The sequence below is a fragment of the Hyperoodon ampullatus genome (assembly GCF_949752795.1).
Source record: "Hyperoodon ampullatus genome assembly, chromosome: 8".
Taxonomy (NCBI): Eukaryota; Metazoa; Chordata; class Mammalia; order Artiodactyla; family Ziphiidae; genus Hyperoodon; species Hyperoodon ampullatus.
In genome coordinates this window covers 92,164,867-92,184,100 of record NC_136921.1, presented here as the reverse complement: position 1 = coordinate 92,184,100, position 19,234 = coordinate 92,164,867, and the positions used below count along the sequence as shown (strand labels likewise).

The 19,234-nt window shown below is 42.0% G+C and overlaps 1 protein-coding gene across 1 annotated transcript in view; it reads left to right on the top strand.

Moving 5' to 3' along the window:
* Positions 1-19,234, top strand: part of PDE11A (phosphodiesterase 11A) — a gene marked incomplete at its 3' end in the record, with an annotated part of 451,285 nt that overhangs the window by 370,208 nt on the left and 61,843 nt on the right. The window contains exon 14 of the mRNA XM_079710707.1: positions 16,018-16,108. Within this exon, the coding sequence (XP_079566833.1) occupies positions 16,018-16,108 (91 nt within the window). The remainder of the gene's footprint in view (positions 1-16,017; positions 16,109-19,234) is intronic.

Below are 19,234 nucleotides of genomic sequence, written 5' to 3'. Positions count from 1 at the left end.
CCCCACTGTTGTCAGCAGTTATAGGTACCAGATGTTCTCTCTTCCTAAACCACCTCCTGTTCTACCCCCCTCCCCCGCACCACTCAGCAGATCACCTTGCTTCCTCCTTCACTGAGAAAATTGAGGCCATCAATCGAGAACTCCCTCAATTTCCTCCCCTGCCACGAACAAACTTATCTGTCTGGCCCCATCCTTTCCTCCTTCCCTCCTATCTCAGTGAAAGGGCTGTCCTTCCTCATATGTGAGGCTAATCCTTCCACCTCGGCCTTGGATCCCTTCTCCCTCCCTCCTCCGGGACCTTGCTCCATCAATCTTCCTTTCTCTACCCTGTATCTTCCTTCCCCTGTCTACTGGCTCTCAGCATCCTAACAATATGAACAGTGGTCCCCCATCTTGAAAAACCCCACCTCCATCCCGCTTCTCCCTCGAGCTTCTGCTCTATTTCTCTTCTTTCCTTTCCAGCCAATCTTCTTGGAAAGTTGTCTGTTCCGTGTCTTCACTTCCCTCCCACATGGCTTCCAGTTCTGCCCACCAGGGGAGCGGCCCTCAGTAGTGCCACCAGTGAACAACCCCTTGTCCCAAAGCTGTTGGACACTCCTACTGTCCTTCTTTCTTGACCCTTCTTGCCATGAGACGCATTTGGCCACTAGAGCTCCTCCTCCTTCCTAGAGCTCTGTCTCTTCCTTTGTCTGGGAGGGGAACACCTTCCATCCACCTTTCTAGTCTTTCTTCTCAGTTTGCTTCAAGGCCTCTCTCCTCCTGCCCCAGGCTTCGCTGGACGTGTTCTCTCCTGTTCTTCTGCTCCACGTTTTATCCTTCTTGCTGGACCTCCACCCACCTGCTGCTCAGCCCCAAGCCCGTACCTTTCGACCATAATTCTCTGCTTATCTCCACACACTTATTCCAGCTGCTTGAGGAGCACCTCCTATTTGAAGTCCCACAGTCACCCCAATCCCCGTCTCTCCCTTTTTCTCTTATTCTCTATCCCAGTGAATGGCACCACCAGAAATCCGCAAGTCACCCAGATTCCCTCCTTAGCGCCCCCCAAAGTCAACATCTCTGCATTCTTAAAGTAACCACTGCTTCTTTTGCATCCCTTCTGGATTGCTACAACCAACAGCCTAACTCTTCTCCTCCAGTCTTTCCCCCTTGGCACTCCAGAATGCTCTTTATAATTCACAGAGCTAATCAGATCACTCCCCTGCTTAAAAGACGTTCACTGGCCTCTTGTAACTTTCAGGATAATGTTCAGATTCCTTAGTTTAGCCCTTAAGGCCCTTTTCAATCAGGCTCCTGCCCATTCCTCTGGTCCAGCAGTCACTCCTTGTCATCCCACCCCCACCCAGGCATCCAGGTTCCAGACACAAGGGGCTACTTAAAGTGCTCTGTGGGGTCCAGCTAGTTCTCTTTTCTCTGCTCCCAGTTGGCAGTTCCCCTGCCCAGAATGCCCTTCCTCTTCTTCTTTCCCCCAAACTCCTCTAAAAGCACCACCCCCAGGGTTCTATCTCTGATGTACCTTCCCCTTGTCAATTTTCTGTGCCCACATCATGCCCTGGCTATGCTTTTTCAAAAGTGTGCATCTCACACCATGTTAGTTGCTGATTTACCAGTGTGTCTCCCCTCTTCTTGAGTCCCTGTGATGTGTACAAGTACCAGCAGCATGATAAACCCACAAGGAATGTTTGCTGAGTGAATGAATGAATGATAAATGCATGAATGGATGACGTTTTAACTATTTTAATATTGCTTTTCAACAGAGTTTCCTGATTTTTTCAACAAGTGCAACCTTTCATAAGATTATTATAAAACACAGTTTTTACACACATCAGTTTGATGTTGTACTAAAAACAATAGTGTCCTTGGGGCCTACTGAATGGTAAACTGTGCACACTTTCATTATAGGGTCTGACGATTTTTTAGGTTTGAGTCCCTGTGCCTGCATTTCATTGCTATTATTATTTTAGGATACCTCTCTCTGAGACCAATGGCATCATTGTCACTGTGTCTTCCTCGAGCAGACTCCCTCCAGCCGCCTACCATTCTGCCACTTATGCACAAAGAATTGTATCTATAAAACAAGAGTGAGCACCTTGTGGGTTCTTTTAAGAGTCAAGTGCACAATATATGTACCCAGATAACAACAGCCCCCGGCCTGGAGACAGCCTCTGTGTCACACTGAGAGAGCCAGCCCTCCTTGCTAGTTGACCTCTTAGCTCTTTGGACCAAGAGTACACATCTAATCCAAACCCAGCTAATCATATATTATCTCCCAGGAATTTGGACTTGGATTACCATGATATTGACTCAGTTAGCTGTTGAGGTCTAAGCTGCACATAGACTTGGAAGCTGAGACTGCCATTTGGGGAAAGCTGTGATGACCACATCCCAAGTGGATAAACAAGAAAGCAAATCTGCAGGGAGGAGAGAAGAAGAAAGCCAACATTCAGAGAGAAGCAGAGATTATACTATCTTAGAGAAAGACAGAGAAAAAGCAGACTTGATCCCTGGTTTTCCATATCTCTACTCCTATTTCCAAGAGACCCAGCCATACTTGTGACAATGAGCCTTACTCAGAGCTCCTGGCATCATTTAGTTAATGGGTTTTTGTTTTATTTTTGTTTTTTAGTGAAGCTGTTTCTAATTCATTTCTGTTCTTTGCAATGAATGGTCCCTGAGACAATAAGAAGAACTACAGTTTATTTGTTGTTTACTATCTCAGGTGCTCATCAGCATCTTTGTATGTAGATATTTTTGTCTCCATTTTACAGAGGGAACTGGGCCTCAGGAAAGTAAGTAACTTGCCCAAATTCATACATCCAGCATGTGGCAGAGTGGTGTTTGGACCTAAGCTATCTGACTCCAAAAACCATTCTTTAACCACTTTATTCTACTCTCTTTCATGACTTTGTGATATTTATTTTATCCCTTTGAGCTTCCAGTTTATTGGCTGACTTGCCGTATATGTGAACTCTGGAAAACTAAGATATATTTTGACATCCAAAAAATCAAGATGTGGAGCCAAAAAAATCATAGAACACAACTAGACCTTGGTAGTCATATTTTTCAGTGCCTTAATTTTTAGAAATTGGAAACTGAGGTCACCAAATTTCAAGTGACTTGTATTATAATGAACAGCTTTCACACATATGAGATAGATATTAAGTCTCTGATACCAGAATTCAAAAATTTTTTTGCATCCTCATACCACATGACCAAATAAATCTACCTGTTCCAAGATGGTCTGACGTATTTCCTCACAAAGATCGACCTTGTACACAAGTTACCAGCTCATGGGATGTCCATCAGCCCTGCCTCTTAACTGACAGAGTCACTTTTGAACTTAGAACACCAAAGGCCACCACCATGCAACCTCAGTTAAAATTTTTTTCAATAAATGCTGAAAGAGACCTTTTTACATCATGATGAAGGAACTACCTTTTTATTGATTAGAATAAGATTTATTCAGCAAGTGTGCCGTTGTTTAGGAAAATCCCTAGAAAGAAATCTATATCCTCATTTACTCCCCATTAATTGAGTGCTCTCTAAGTGCGAAGCACTGTGCTAGGCATTGTGGGGGAAGTATAATAGTCCCTTTCCTTAAAGTACTCAGTCTAACTCCAACCTTTCAAGTGATTTGGAAACGGGATTTAAATGCACCAATTATTATGTGGCAAAGCATATGCTACCTTTTTTCCTATATAAGGCTATAAAGAAACAAGAGACATTTAGCAAGGGACAAATTACTATATAAAATGCAAAATGCCTCTACAATAAAAAGTTGTGATTTTAGTTATAGCACAGTATGATTTATTCTCTTAGCCTTTCTGATAAGTGAACCTTTGCATTTTCATGCTTTATTCTTAATTTTTAAGTATTGGAGTGCGTGCAGTGAATGATCGATAGGTAGACAGGGCAGCGATCCCACAGTGCTTTGAAATTACTCTGTTAACACCACTCTCCTGTTTTCTCCGGGGACAGTGTTTCCCACTCAGCGCCCTCCCTATTACAGCTGCCCCTGATGATTAAATATCAGTACCGAGCAGCTTTGTAGTATATTCTCCTAGGAGACTTCTTCTATTCATTTCTAGCATAATCTCTTATACTCATTTCTTGGGAATGAGAACCCATCTTGTCGCTTTCAGCCAGGTCCCAGAAGTGAAATACGGGGGCACATTAATCTGCCATGACAGCCTAATCCCATTCCTCGCCACCTCCCAACAATTCTCAATTTCCTAATTACCTTTCATAGTTTTCCTTCTGAAAGTTTCCTGTCTTTTCTGAAAGCCATGGCAGCATACTTCCATTGTCTCTTTTTCAACGAATATGCATATCTAGGGAAGTTATGAAGGTACATAGTTCATAGCTATGCAGGTTCCTTTTACACGCTTATTTTTGGTGCCTGTGCAAAGTGCTGGATGCCTATGGGGACAATTTTCACGTTGACTTTTCTTTTTTTTTTTTTTTTTTTGCGGTACTTGGGCCTCTCACTGTTGTGGCCTCTCCCGTTGCGGAGCACAGGCTCCGGACGCGCAGGCCCAGCGGCCACGGGCTCAGCCGCTCTGCGGCATGTGGGATCTTCCCGGACCGGGGCACGAACCTACGTCCCCTGCATCGGCAGGCAGACTCTCAACCACTGCGCCACCAGGGAAGCCCTGACTTTTCTTTTTAATAAGTTTCTCCTCAGTGTGCTGCCTGTCCACAAATTTAAAACTTCAGTATGTTGGGATGACCTAATCAATAATGAGCATCATGAAAGATCACAGGTATAAATCTTCCTGTGCTTAAGGGATCTGGATTCTCTTCTGCTCTCCTTCTCTCCCCATCTCCACATACCCTAAATGTATCTGTAATATTTTCACAATTATAGTGCGTGTGCCCCGGAGCTACTGATATGATGGATTTACTTACCACAGACAATTAAAATGAGGTGTGGTGCTAAAGTCAATTTTTTTCCACATGTGATTGATTTGAGGGTTTTTTTTTCCCACATTTTACATGCAAAATGACAGTATGACTTTACATAAAGTACATTACATGAAAGACATGTCCTCTTTTTTAAAAATGGCTTTATGATCAAGTAAGATTGGTCAATACTGCATATTACGTCCCCTTCCTGCAGAATCACAGTGCATATTTTCACATATTGATGCCACAGAGAAATCCTATAATAAAGAAACAGTTTAACTTTTTAAACCCAGCATTTCCCGAACATATTTAACCATGGGACCCTTTTTATTTCTGCCTGTAATGCCATTTAACATTCCAAAGAACTAGTATTCTGTAGAATATATTTTGATAAAGTTTATCCTAACAGACAGATTTTAATTTTTGCCACTTTTATCAAGTTTTCTGACCACGGACTTCACTCTTGCGGTCCTAGGAGGTTCATAGCATGTGCATGAGTAATGGCAGGTGTAGGCGCATTCTCAGTGAGCCTTGGACTGAGAGAGAAAGCACCAGGATGTCTTGCAGTCTTAGAAAATCTGACAGAGACCAAACCTAGTAATGTAAATAAAGGAACCACATGGAATTGGAAGCATTCTTGCTTAGATGATTTCATTCTAGACAAAAAAAGTAGAGTTAGTATCATGCTCCATCCTGTGAATGCTAAGATGGCACCTTGCTTGCAGGAAGGTGACATTGTAAGTGCAAGTCTGGACAGAGAAAGTCTCCTGTGCAGTTACAGGGGACTGTGAGCTTCCTGAGGGTAAGAGCCATGTCTTCTTTATCTTTGTATCCCACATGCCCACAGCCCCCCATTGCAGTAGTCATCAATCCTAATTAGGTGAATGAATGAATGAATCAATCAATCAATCACAGTCTCTTCATAGCATTAGTCTGGTTCTGTTGCAAAATCTACATATTTGTGATTAAATCAGTATTGTGTGAGGGTGGGGACAATGTAAGATGGAATTACTAAAAGGAACAAAGAGAATGTGAGGATGAAGATGCTCAAACCGTGGGCCATCAGATGCATCTGCACAAACACCCTGAGAGCCCTCTGATGAAATGCAGCAGCTCAGAATCCATGTGGATCTGGGGGAGAGGAGAGGGCAGCATAGGAGGCACCAGTGTTTTTGTTACAAGGTGTCCCCTGGTTAAAGGAGGAAACATCCTACTCATCCTGAAAAAAGAAAATATTTAGTGACTTGTTATCATGTAGCTGATTTAACTTTGTGAGGTCTGCTAAACCAACCTGATAAAGGAAGAGATGATATTTTGCATCTTGACCCTACTTTACATCAATGACTCTCTTATCAGGATTCATACCAGTAACTGGGGCACATCTGGCATGGCTAGTTAATAGAAACAAATCACAGGAATCTGAGCCTGTGGTTAGCAGTTATACAGAAGAATTCTGAATTAAATTTTGAAACCTTCTTTCATTGATGACAACCAGCTTGGCAAAAATGGAGAACTGAATATCAGAAATGTATAAGTTATAATTATCTTTCTCATTATGTAATGAGAAAAAGCTTCATAATTTGGCTTCCAGTCTAGAACTGGTACTTACTAGTTTTGTGACCTTGGAAAAGTAGCATAACTTCTCTGAGCCTTGGTTTCCTTATCTGTAGAATGAGAAAATAATACCTATTTCATGGTTGTTGTCAGGACTAGATGAAGTAATATATTAAGGTGTTAATATGTTGCCTAGTTCATGACAGGTACTTCTCATGAGAGCTATTTTTATTAATAACATTATTTTAAAATGTTAACACACTTATTATGGTCAACCTTCAGTTTGAACTATAATCTCTAGACATACCACCACAACCTTATAGCCAAGCAACTAATATTTTTTAAGCACCTACTCCATGCCAGGCATTTGGATTTGACATGCATATAAAACATCCTAGAATTTCAAAAGCCAAGACAAATACAGCTAAGACACAATACAGTGTGCATTTTGAAAAATGTATTTTCATAAAAATGAACTCTATGTTAGAAAAATAGTGACTAACGTTAAATATTAATCACTTAATGCTAAGATTAGCCTAACAAACTTTCACGTATTAAATGATATAGATTAAGGCAAGATTTAAAGAAATAACACCACCTGATTAAAGTCTAGTACCCTGCTTACTAACCCTATTCCTAATAACCCATAACCCTGCTGTTTTATTCCAACATGTGGTCAGCTCTGAGTCTTTCCAGAGATCACAGGTCTCCCGCACCCCCAAACCGGCCGTGATCTTGGGCCGCCTCATGCTGGAGCTAGAGGGCACCTTATGACTGAAATCCCTCACATGGCATTACATGCAGTCTTTGCTCCTCTCACTAAAAGGGCAGACTGTGATCGGGCAATCTCTGGCATTTCCAGGTTAAGGCCAAATTGCCCTTTCAATGTCCACACTCTCTGCAATTAGCAAGAAGGAACATAAGGACCTTCATGGGTCCTTGGCTGCCATCCCATGACTGTCCTTTAAACCATAGGATTCTCGGAATGTCTCTCAACTCTTTTTTTTTTTTTTTATTAGTTTCTGCTTTATAACAAAGTGAATCAGTCATACATATACATCTGTTCCCACATCCCCTCCCTCATGCATCTCCCTCCCTCCCACCCTCCCCATCCCACCCCTCCAGGCGGTCACAAAGCACCGAGCTGATCTCCCTGTGCTCTGCGGCTGCTTCCCACTATCTATCTACCCTACGTTTGGTAGTGTATATATGTCCATGCCTCTCTTTCCCTTTGTCACAGCTTACCCTTCCCCTTCCCCATATCCTCAAGTCCATTCTCAAGTAGGTCTGTGTCTTTATTCCCGTTTTACCCCTAGGTTCTTCATGACATTTTTTTTTTTTAAATTCCATATATATGTGTTAGCATACGGTATTTGTCTTTCTCTTTCTGACTTACTTCACTCTGTATGACAGACTCTAGGTCTATCCACCTCATTACAAATAGCTCAGTTTCGTTTCTTTTTATGGCTGAGTAATATTCCATTGTATATATGTGCCACATCTTCTTTATCCATTCATCCGATGATGGACACTTAGGTTGTTTCCAGCTCCGGGCTATTGTGAATAGAGCTGCAATGAACATTTTGGTACATGTCTCTTTTTGAATTATGGTTTTCTCAGGGTATATGCCTAGTAGTGGGATTGCTGGGTCATATGGTAGTTCTATTTTTAGTTTTTTAAGGAACCTCCATACTGTTCTCCATAGTGGCTGTACCAATTCACATTCCCACCAGCAGTGCAAGAGTGTTCCCTTTTCTCCACACCCTCTCCAGCATTTATTGTTTCTAGATTTCTTGATGATGGCCATTCTGACTGGTGTGAGATGATATCTCATTGTAGTTTTGATTTGCATTTCTCTAATGATTAATGATGTTGAGCATTCTTCCATGTGTTTGTTGGCAGTCTGTATATCTTCTTTGGAGAAATGCCTATTTAAGTCTTCTGCCCATTTTTGGATTGGGTTGTTTGTTTTTTTGCTATTGAGCTGCATGAGCTGTTTATAAATTTTGGAGATTAATCCTTTGTCAGTTGCTTCATTTGCAAATATTTTCTCCCATTCTGAGGGTTGTCTTTTGGTCTTGTTTATGGTTTCCTTTGCTGTGCAAAAGCTTTGAAGTTTCATTAGGTCCCATTTGTTTATCTTTGTTTTTATTTCCATTTCTCTAGGAGGTGGGTCCAAAAGGATCTTGCTGTGATTTATGTCATAGAGTGTTCTACCTATGTTTTCCTCTAAGAGTTTGATAGTTTCTGGCCTTACATTTAGGTCTTTAATCCATTTTGAGCTTATTTTTGTGTATGGTGTTAGGGAATGATCTAATCTCATACTTTTACATGTCCCTGTCCAGTTTTCCCAGCACCACTTATTGAAGAGGCTGTCCTTTCTCCACTGTACATTCCTGCCTCCTTTATCAAAGATAAGTTGGCCATATGTGCGTGGGTTTATCTCTGGGCTTTCTATCCTGATCCACTGATCCATCTTTCTGTTTTTATGCCAGTACCACACTGTCTTAATTACTGTAGCTTTGTAGTATAGTCTGAAGTCAGGCAGCCTGATTCCTCCAGCTCCGTTTTTCGTTCTCAAGATTGCTTTGGCTATTCGGGGTCTTTTGTTTTTCCAAACAAATTTTGAAATTTTTTGTTCTAGTTCTGTGAAAAATGCCAGTGGTAGTTTGATAGGGATTGCATTGAATCTGTAGATTGCTTTGGGTAGTAGAGTCATTTTCACAATATTGATTCTTCCAATCCAGGAGCATGGTATATCTCTCCATCTATTTATATCATCTTTAATTTCTTTCATCAGTGTCTTATAATTTTCTGCATACAGGTCTTTTGTCTCCTTAGGTAGGTTTATTCCTAGATATTTTCTCCTTTTTGTTGCAATGGTAAATGGGAGTGTTTTCTTGATTTCATTTTCAGATTTTTCATCATTAGTGTACAGGAATGCCAGAGATTTCTGTGCATTAATTTTGTATCCTGCTACTTTACCAAATTCATTGATTAGCTCTAGTAGTTTTTCGGTAGCATCTTTAGGATTCTCTATGTATAGTATCATGTCATCTGCAAACAGTGACAGCTTTACTTCTTCTTTTCCAATTTGGATTCCTTTTATTTCCTTTTCTTCTCTGATTGCTGTGGCTAAAACTTCCAAAACTATGTTGAATAAGAGTGGTGAGAGTGGGCAGCCTTGTCTTGTTCCTGATCTTAGTGGAAATGGTTTCAGTTTTTCACCATTGAGGACAATGTTGGCTGTGGGTTTGTCATATATGGCCTTTATTATGTTGAGGAAAGTTCCCTCTATGCCTACTTTCTGCAGGGTTTTTATCATAAATGGGTGTTGAATTTTGTCGAAAGCTTTCTCTGCATCTATTGAGATGATCATATGGTTTTTCTCCTTCAACTTGTTAATATGGTGTATCACATTGATTGATTTGCGTATATTGAAGAATCCTTGCATTCCTGGAATAAACCCCACTTGATCATGGTGTATGATCCTTTTAATGTGCTGTTGGATTCTGTTTGCTAGTATTTTGTTGAGGATTTTTGCATCTATGTTCATCAGTGATATTGGCCTGTAGTTTTCTTTCTTTGTGACATCCTTGCCTGGTTTTGGTATCAAGGTGATGGTGGCCTCGTAGAATGAGTTTGGGAGTGTTCCTTCCTCTGATATTGTTTGGAAGAGTTTGAGAAGGATGGGTGTTAGCTCTTCTCTAAATGTTTGATAGAATTCGCCTGTGAAGCCATCTGGTCCTGGGCTTTTGTTTGATGGAAGATTTTTAATCACAGTTTCAATTTCAGTGCTTGTGATTGGTCTATTCATATTTTCTATTTCTTCCTGAGTCAGTCTTGGTAGGTTGTGCATTTCTAAGAATTTGTCCATTTCTTCCAGGTTGTCCATTTTATTGGCATAGAGTTGCTTATAGTAATCTCTCATGATCTTTTGTATTTCTGCAGTGTCAGTTGTTACTTCTCCTTTTTCATTTCTAATTCTACTGATTTGAGTCTTCTCCCTTCTTTTCTTGATGAGTGTGGCTAATGGTTTGTCAATTTTGTTTATCTTCTCAAAGAACCAGCTTTTAGTTTGGTTGATCTTTGCTATCGTTTCCTTCATTTCTTTTTCATTTATTTCTGATCTGATCTTTATGATTTCTTTCCTTCTGCTAACTTTGGGGGTTTTTTGTTCTTCTTTCTCTAATTGCTTTAGGTGCAGGGTCAGGTTGTTTACTCGAAATGTTTCCTGTTTCTTAAGGTGGGATTGTATTGCTATAAACTTCCCCCTTAGAACTGCTTTTGCTGCATCCCATAGGTTTTGGGTTGTCGTGTCTCCATTGTCATTTGTTTCTAAGTATTTCTTAATTTCCTCTTTGATTTCTTCAGTGATCACTTCATTATTGAGTAGTGTATTGTTTAGCCTCCATGTGTTTGTATTTTTTACAGATCTTTTCCTGTAATTGATGTCTAGTCTCATAGCATTGTGGTCAGAAAAGATACTTGATACAATTTCAATTTTCTTAAATTTACCAAAGCTTGATTTGTGACCCAAGATATGATCTATCCTGGAGAATGTTCCATGAGCACTTGAGAAAAATGTGTATTCTGTTGTTTTTGGGTGGAATGTCCTATAAATATCAATTAAGTCCATCTTGTTTAATGTATCATTTAAAGCTTGTGTTTCCTTATTTATTTTCATTTTGGATGATCTGTCCATTGGTGAAAGTGGGGTGTTAAAGTCCCCTACTATGATTGTGTTACTGTCGATTTCCCCTTTTATGGCTGTTAGTATTTGCCTTATGTATTGAGGTGCTCCTATGTTGGGTGCATAAATATTTACAATTGTTATATCTTCTTCTTGGATCGATCCCTTGATCATTATGTAGTGTCCTTCTTTGTCTCTTCTAATAGTCTTTATTTTAAAGTCTATTTTGTCTGATATAAGAATTGCTACTCCAGCTTTCTTTTGATTTCCATTTGCATGGAATATCTTTTTCCATCCCCTTACTTTCAATCTGTATGTGTCTCTAGGTCTGAAGTGGGTCTCTTGTAGACAGCATATATATGGGTCTTGTTTTTGTATCCATTCAGCCAATCTGTGTCTTTTGGTGGGAGCATTTAGTCCATTTACATTTAAGGTAATTATTGATATGTATGTTCCTATTCCCATTTCCTTAATGGCTTTGGGTTCGTTATTGTAGGTATAGTCCTTCTGTTGTGTTTCTTGCCTAGAGAAGTTCCTTTAGCATTTGTTGTAAAGCTGGTTTGGTGGTGCTGAACTCTCTCAGCTTTTGCTTGTCTGTAAACGTTTTAATTTCTCCATCAAATCTGAATGAGATCCTTGCTGGGTAGAGTAATCTTGGTTGCAGGTTTCTCTCCTTCATCACTTTAATTATGTCCTGCCACTCCCTTCTGGCTTGTAGAGTTTCTGCTGAGAGATCAGCTGTTAACCTGATGGGGATTCCCTTGTGTGTTATTTGTTGTTTTTCCCTTGCTGCTTTTAATATGATTTCTTTGTGTTTAATTTTTGACAGTTTGATTAATATGTGTCTTGGCGTATTTCTTCTTGGATTTATTCTGTATGGGACTCTCTGTGCCTCCTGGACTTGATTAACTATTTCCTTTCCCATATTAGGGAAGTTTTCAACTATAATCTCTTCAAATATTTTCTCAGTCCCTTTCTTTTTCTCTTCTTCTTCTGGAACCCCTATAATTCGAATGTTGGTGCGTTTAATGTTGTCCCAGAGGTCTCTGATATTGTCCTCTGTTCTTTTCATTCTTTTTTCTTTATTTTTCTCTGCATCAGTTATTTCCACTATTTTATCTTCCACCTCACTTATCCGTTCTTCTGCCTCAGTTATTCTGCTATTGATCCCATCTAGAGTATTTTTCATTTCATTTATTGTGTTTTTAATCGATGCTTGATTCATCTTTAGTTCTTCTAGGTCCTTGTTAACTGTTTCTTGCATATTGTCTATTCTATTTCCAAGATTTTGGATCTGGGAAATAGAATCTTGGATCAGCTTTACTATCATTATTCTGAATTCTTTTTCAGGTAGACTGCCTATTACCTCTTCATTTGTTAGGTCTGGTAGGTTTTTATCTTGCTCCTTCACCTGCTGTGTGTTTTTCTGCTTTCTCATTTTGCTTATGTTACTGTGTTTGGGGTCTCCTTTTTGCAGGCTGCACATTCATAGTTCCCGTTGTTTTTGGTGTCTGTCCCCCGTGGCTAAGGTTGTTTCAGTAAGTTGTGTAGGCTTCCTGGTGGGGGGGACTAATGCCTGTGTTCTGGTGGTTGAAGCTCGATCTTGTCTTTCTGGTGGACAGGTCCACGTCTGGTGGTGTGTTTTGGGGTGCCTGTGGCCTTATTATGTTTTTAGGTATCCTCTCTGCTAATGGGTGGGGTTGTGTTCCTGCCTTGCTATTTGCTTGGCATAGGGTGACCAGCACTGTAGCTTGCTGGTCGTTGACTGAAGCTGGGTGCTGGTGTTGAGATGGAGATCCCTGGGAGATTTTCGCTGCTTGATATTATGTGGAGCTGGGAGGTCTCTTGTGGACCCGTGTCCTGAAGTTGGCTCTCCCACTTCAGAGGCACAGCACTAACTCCTGGCTGCAGCACCAAGAGCCTTTCATCCACCCGGCTCAGAATAACAGTGAGAAAAAGTAGAAAGAAATAATTAGTAGAAGAAAGAAAGAGAGATTGAAAGAAAGGAAGAAGGGAAGTAAGGAAGGAAGGAAGGAAGGAAGAAAGAAAGGAGGGAGGGAGGAAGGATGGAAAGAAAGGAAAGAAAGGAGGGAGGGAGGGAGGAATGAAAGCAAAAGGAAGAGTGAATGGAAGAAGAGAGGGAGGGAGGGAGGAAGGAAAGAAAGAAAGAAAGAAAGACAGGAGGGAGGGAGGGAGGAAGGAAAGAAAAAGAAAGTGGAAAGAAGAAGGGTGGGAGGGAGGGAGGGATGGAGGAAAGAAAAAGAAAGAAGGAAAGGAGGAGCGGAGGGAGGGAGGGAGGAAGGGAAGGGAGGAAAAAAAGAAAGAGCAGGTAAAGTAAAATAGAATAAAGTATGAAATATAGTAGCGTTATTAAAATTAAAAAGTAATTATTGAAAAAAAACACGGACCGAAAGAACCCTGGGACATATGGTGGAAGCAAAGCTATACAGAGAGAATCTTTTTTTTTTTTTTTTTTTTTTTTTTTTTTTTTTTTTTGGTGGTATGCGGGCCTCTCACTGTTGTGGCCTCTCCCGTTGCGGAGCACAGGCTCCGGACGCTCAGGCTCAGCGGCCATGGCTCACGGGCCCAGCCGCTCCGCGGCACGTGGGATCTTCCCGGACGGGAGCACGAACCCGTGTCCCCTGCATCGGCAGGCGGACTCTCAACCACTGCGCCACCAGGGAAGCCCTACAGAGAGAATCTTACACAGAAGATTACACATACACATTCACAAAAAGAGAGCAGGGGGAAAAATCAAAAATCTTGCTCTCCAAGTCCACCTCCTCGATTTGGGATAATTCGTTGTAAAAAGAGGAAAAGGGCGAAAAGTCTGAAATCTTGCTAAGTCCACCTCCTTAATTTGAGATAATTCGTTGTAAAAAGAGGAAAAAAAAAGGGGGGGAAAGTCTTAAATCTTGTCCTCAAGGTCCACTTCCTCAATTTGGGATGATTCGCTGTCCATTCATGCACTCCACAGACGCAGGGCACATCAAATGGACTGTGGAGCTTTAATCCGCTGCCTCGGAGGCTGCACAGAGAGATTTCCCTGTCTCTGCTCTCACAGCTCCCGGGTCTCAGCCTTGGACCTGGCCCCGCCTCTGCGCGTAGGTCGCCGGAGGGCGTCCGTTCTTCGCTCAGACAGGACGGGTTTAAAGGAGCCGCTGATTCGGGGGCTCTGGCTCACTCAGGCAGAGGGGAGGGAGGGGAATGCCCTCTCCTCGCGCACCAGGCAACAAAAGGGAAAAAAGTCTCTTGCCTCTCCGGTAGCTCCAGACCCTTTCCCCGGACTCCCTCCGGGCTAGCACTAACCCCTTCAGGGTCTCTTCCTGCCGCCAGCCCCAGACCTCTCCCTGCGCTCCGACTGAAAGCCGATACCGGAGCCTCAGCTCCCAGCCCCGCCCGCTCTGGCGGCCGAGCAGACAAGTCTCTCGGGCTGGTGTGTGCCTGAGGGCACCGATCCTCTGTGCCAAAATCTCTCTGCTTTGCCCTCCACACCCCTGTTGCTGTGCTCTCCTCCGCTACTCCGAAGCTTTCCCCCTCCGCCACCTGCAGTCTCCGCCCTCGAAGGGGCTTGTAGTGTGTAGAAACCTTCCCTCCTTCACGGCTCCCTCCCACTGGTGCAGGTCCCGTCCATAACCTATTGTCTCTGTTTATTCTTTTTTTCTTTTGACCTACCCAGGTATGTGGGGAGTTTCTTGCCTTTTGGGGGGTCTGAGGTCTTCTGTCAGCGTTCAGTAGGTGTTCTGTTGGAGTTGTTCCACGTGTAGATGAATTTCTGATGTATCTGTGGGGAGGAAGGTGATCTCCGCGTCTTACTCTTCCGCCATCTTCCTCCGGCTCCCTCTCTCAACTCTTAAGATGCTCTAAATGCTACTTCAGGAGAATTGGAAATGAACACACTGGAACATTTTAAATGAGCACTTGCCAAACTGACATTGTTGAGGAATGGGTTGTTCTACATAAGCAAAATATACAGATAATTCAAAATTATCCTTTCGAGTATCAATTAACATTTTATTTAAAATGGAAATATCTATGTGTTTTCATTGTTGATTAATAATTACTATAGACTACAGTCTACTACATGGCAGGCACTATGATAGGCACTTACAAGTATTTTATTGTATGCTCCTAAATAACAAGTGAGGTAGAGAGTATTATCATAATTTTAGAGACAAAGAAACTGATGCTTAAAGCAACCAAGTAATGACCCGAAACTATTACCAAGAGCTGAGTTCTGACTCCAAATCCAGGGAACTTTCTGGAGTTTGACATTGAGATATCATAGTGTGACTGTAGGTTGGAAAACCATAGTAGAAGCTTGTCAACCTTACATGTAAAGCAGATCACATGGGTTCTACATAATAGTCACAAGGTCTTTTCCCACGGAGCCACAAATACATTTGGTATATGACATTCGTTCTGGACACTCAGAAGCTTTATAAGGTTTAGCTCATGAAGCCTATCCTGATCCCCAAAGCCAGGAATTATGTCTCTTGTCCTCAGATCATCCAAAGCACTTTGACTGGACCTGGAACATTTTCTGTGGTATTTATATTATGTGCTCTGTGTATTATTTTCCCTTAGGACCACATCTCATCTCCCTTAGTAGTCTGTAAATTTCTTAGCAGCGTAGGCTGTGTCTTTTTCATGGTCGTATCATCCACAGCATCTAGCCTAACACAGAGAAGATTCCCAAAACGTTTACTTAATACATTCGTGAACTACACAGGTGGTTACCTGAGAATGTATCTGCTCATGGTCCTTTGCGGAAGCAGGAGAAAAACGTTGATCCAAAGAGCCAGTGTCGGGGGATCGTTGACGGGTGAAGGGCCTTGGTCACTCACACATCTGTCCTCTTTCAGGAGCGGCTCTGCCCTGGCCCAACTCTATGGAACTTCTGCTACCTTAGAGCATCACCATTTCAACCACGCAGTGATGATCCTTCAAAGCGAGGTACAGACCTAACATTCTGCTTCTCCCCTTGAAAGAAAACCAATGAAATGATGTTTGCTACTTCTCTTTCTTTGCAATGCCACAGGAAGATACAGAGAATCGGCACTATTGGACCTTTTCTTTGTGGCTTTTTAAAAATTCCTTCAGATGCCTGACCAAGGACCTTGTTCAAATTCGTCCTGAGCTGATTCATTTGGGTTTTATTATTGGTTAGGAGGCTTTTCAGATTCACTTAGCAGACTGCCACAGCTTGTCACCAGAGCATGGCCTTACCTTTCTTAACAATACAGAAGCCCACTAACAGATCCAAGTGGTGAGTGGCCCAACATCTCCATTTTGTGAAACCCATTTAAAAAGATGGTAGAAACAGGGTGAGAAAGTTACACTTTATTCGCATAATTGAGAAACCTATAAAAGATAAGAACTTAAAATTGCTGGTGGGACCGATTTGAAAGTGAGAACTGCAACTAAACTTGAGACCCAGGGCTGCAGCCATGTGCCTTATTTTGCTTCATGTGGCATTGCAGGAGTTAGAAGTAGTTGGTCTTTTATACTTTTAGCTCTCCATGGAAAAAAAGTAAAACCGCTAACTGACTCTGGCTGAGGCGTCTGAGTTTGAAATTGCCAAGAAAGGATCTGCTTAATTTTCTGCAGGCGTACAGACTTTTTTTTGAGGCCAGGAAGGGATCATCTGTTCCCCATTATTTGTCAGTTCTCTAGCTGTGCCATTAATTATTATTATTATCATCATTAAGGCCCTGCTTTGCTGGAATAGCATCATTAAATATGGAGGTTTTTTCCTCCAGCCTATCTTGAGAAAGAGTGTCTTTTGCAATATCACGAAAGCCTTCTTCAACCCCATAAAGGAGAGTCAGCACTCTGGAACCTGAGTGCAGCTGCAGAAGGCAAACCCGCTGGGGGAGATGTATTTGCAGTTGGGAATGAAACATCAAGGGTTAGGCTCTCAGTAACTCTGACAGAAACCAGTATCCCAGCATCTGTGGCTCTGGAATTTTCCTATGAAGGCCATGTTTTAGCTGCGTGCTGTGGCAGAGGGAAGTAGGAACAGGAGGAAACTGGGGTCAGACTATCTTTTCTGTACTGGTAATATGATGGGTTTACACCCCTGAGGCCAGACATTCTCACCTTTGTAATAACAGATTATATACAGGAGGTCAGGGTTTTCTCAGAAGGCCATTTGCTTGTTTTTCTGGGAAAACAAACCCCACTAATTCAGATTTTGTCTTCATACAAACAAAATACATCGGCTGCACTTCACTCTGGGGGTTCTCTTTGAAGAACGCAGAATAACAGTAATGCAACCAAGCAGTGGTGTGTTCAGGCTCTGCCCTGACGCTCCCCCCGCCCCACCCCATCCTGCCCATCAGAAAGGCAAAGATGCAGATGTCATCACCACCCCACTTTCCAAATAATGCAGAGGCACAGAGAGGTTAGATAGCCTGAAGAAAGTTGCTCCAGTCCTTTCTTCCTCTACATTTTTTTTTTCCCATCAATACCATTCCTCCCTAAACAAGGAGTACAAGTAGTATTTTAGGGAGACTAATCTATTTTAGAGACCAAACCCTTGAGGCACCGTAGAAGGCCAATTTACATATAAGCAATACACTGATTGCAAATTAACTTTTATTATTATTATTATTAAAGCTGACCTGGCTGGCTTTGTCACTCTCTTAGCTATAAATTGTGTTAAGTTACTTTATGTCCTTTAAAAGTAGTAAAATGCACTCTCAAAATAATCAAGATCCTCAAATTCAGACCAACTTTCTCCTGGACTTCACATTAGGTTTTACTGTAACTGGCTCATAATAGCTACATTTCTTTCCCTGAGAGATGCTAGATGTGTGGCTGGATCCAGATGACCACTTTTCCAGAGCTCCCAACCACTTTTCCCCAGGCCCCAGTACACCAGCCTGTGATTGATCCATGGGGCAAGGCTGAGGCAAAGAAAGCTGGGCAGAATTATGGTGTGGCATTCCTTTAGTTATTAGTCTTCTTCCTAATGGCTGAATTAAGGGTCTGGAAGAGTTCATTTGAAAATTATTATTAATACTGGACCTGGTCCCAGGTGGAACCAATATACTTTAGTCTCTAAGGAGTGGTGGGTTCCCCCAATGAGATAAATTAACTCAAGGAAGCAGATTATCTATCATCTGGTGCCTGGTAGGTAGTAATTTACCAATTGATATTCTGGTTCCCTGGAAGAATTAATTTACCTCTCGTTGGAAAATATTCTCAGGCAGTCATTTCACTGCCTTCCTTCTGCACCATCTTTTGGCTCTCAGCACTAGGTTTAAAACTGGTCCAAGGGCTTCCCTGGTGGCTCAGTGGTCGAGAGTCCGCCTGCCGATGCAGGGGACACGGGTTCGTGCCCCAGTCTGGGAAGATCCCACATGCTGCGGAGCGGCTGGGCCCATGAGCCATGGCTGCTGAGCCTGCGCGTCTGGAGCCTGTGCTCCACAATGGGAGAGGCCACAACAGTGAGAGGCCCGTGTACTGCAAAAAAAAAAAAAAAAAAAAAAAAACTGGTCCAGTTCCCAGACCACCTGTTTATGAGTTCATATCTCATGCTAAGAAAACCTGACAAATGAAAAGTCTTAACTTTCAAAGCAAATTAAGTGAATTGTCAGTCATTTAAAGAAGGATTTTTTCGGGAAGCAGCCGCATAGCACAGGGAGATCAGCTCGGTGCTTTGTGACCACCTAGAGGGGTGAGATAGGGAGGGTGGGAGGGAGGAAGACGCAAGAGGGAGGAGATATGGGAACATATGTATATGTATAACTGATTCACTTTGTTATAAAGCAGAAACTAACACACCATTGTAAAGCAATTATACTCCAATAAAGATGTAAAAAAAAAAAAGAAGGATTTTTTCACACTTTACTAAAAACACTGTGGAACTGTCTAGTGTGGCTAAAACAAATTTGGATGGAAAAAAGGTGTGCTTTTCAAAGGTATGGAGACACAGGTGTACTTGCAGGTTGTTCAAGGCCAAAGGCATCTTTAGAGCCCTCCTATGCCAAGAGCAGTATCTTATACATTCTAGCTACTCAGTAATTACTCAGTGTCCTGAATTTCACACCCTCCATCCAGACTTATCTTCCCAGC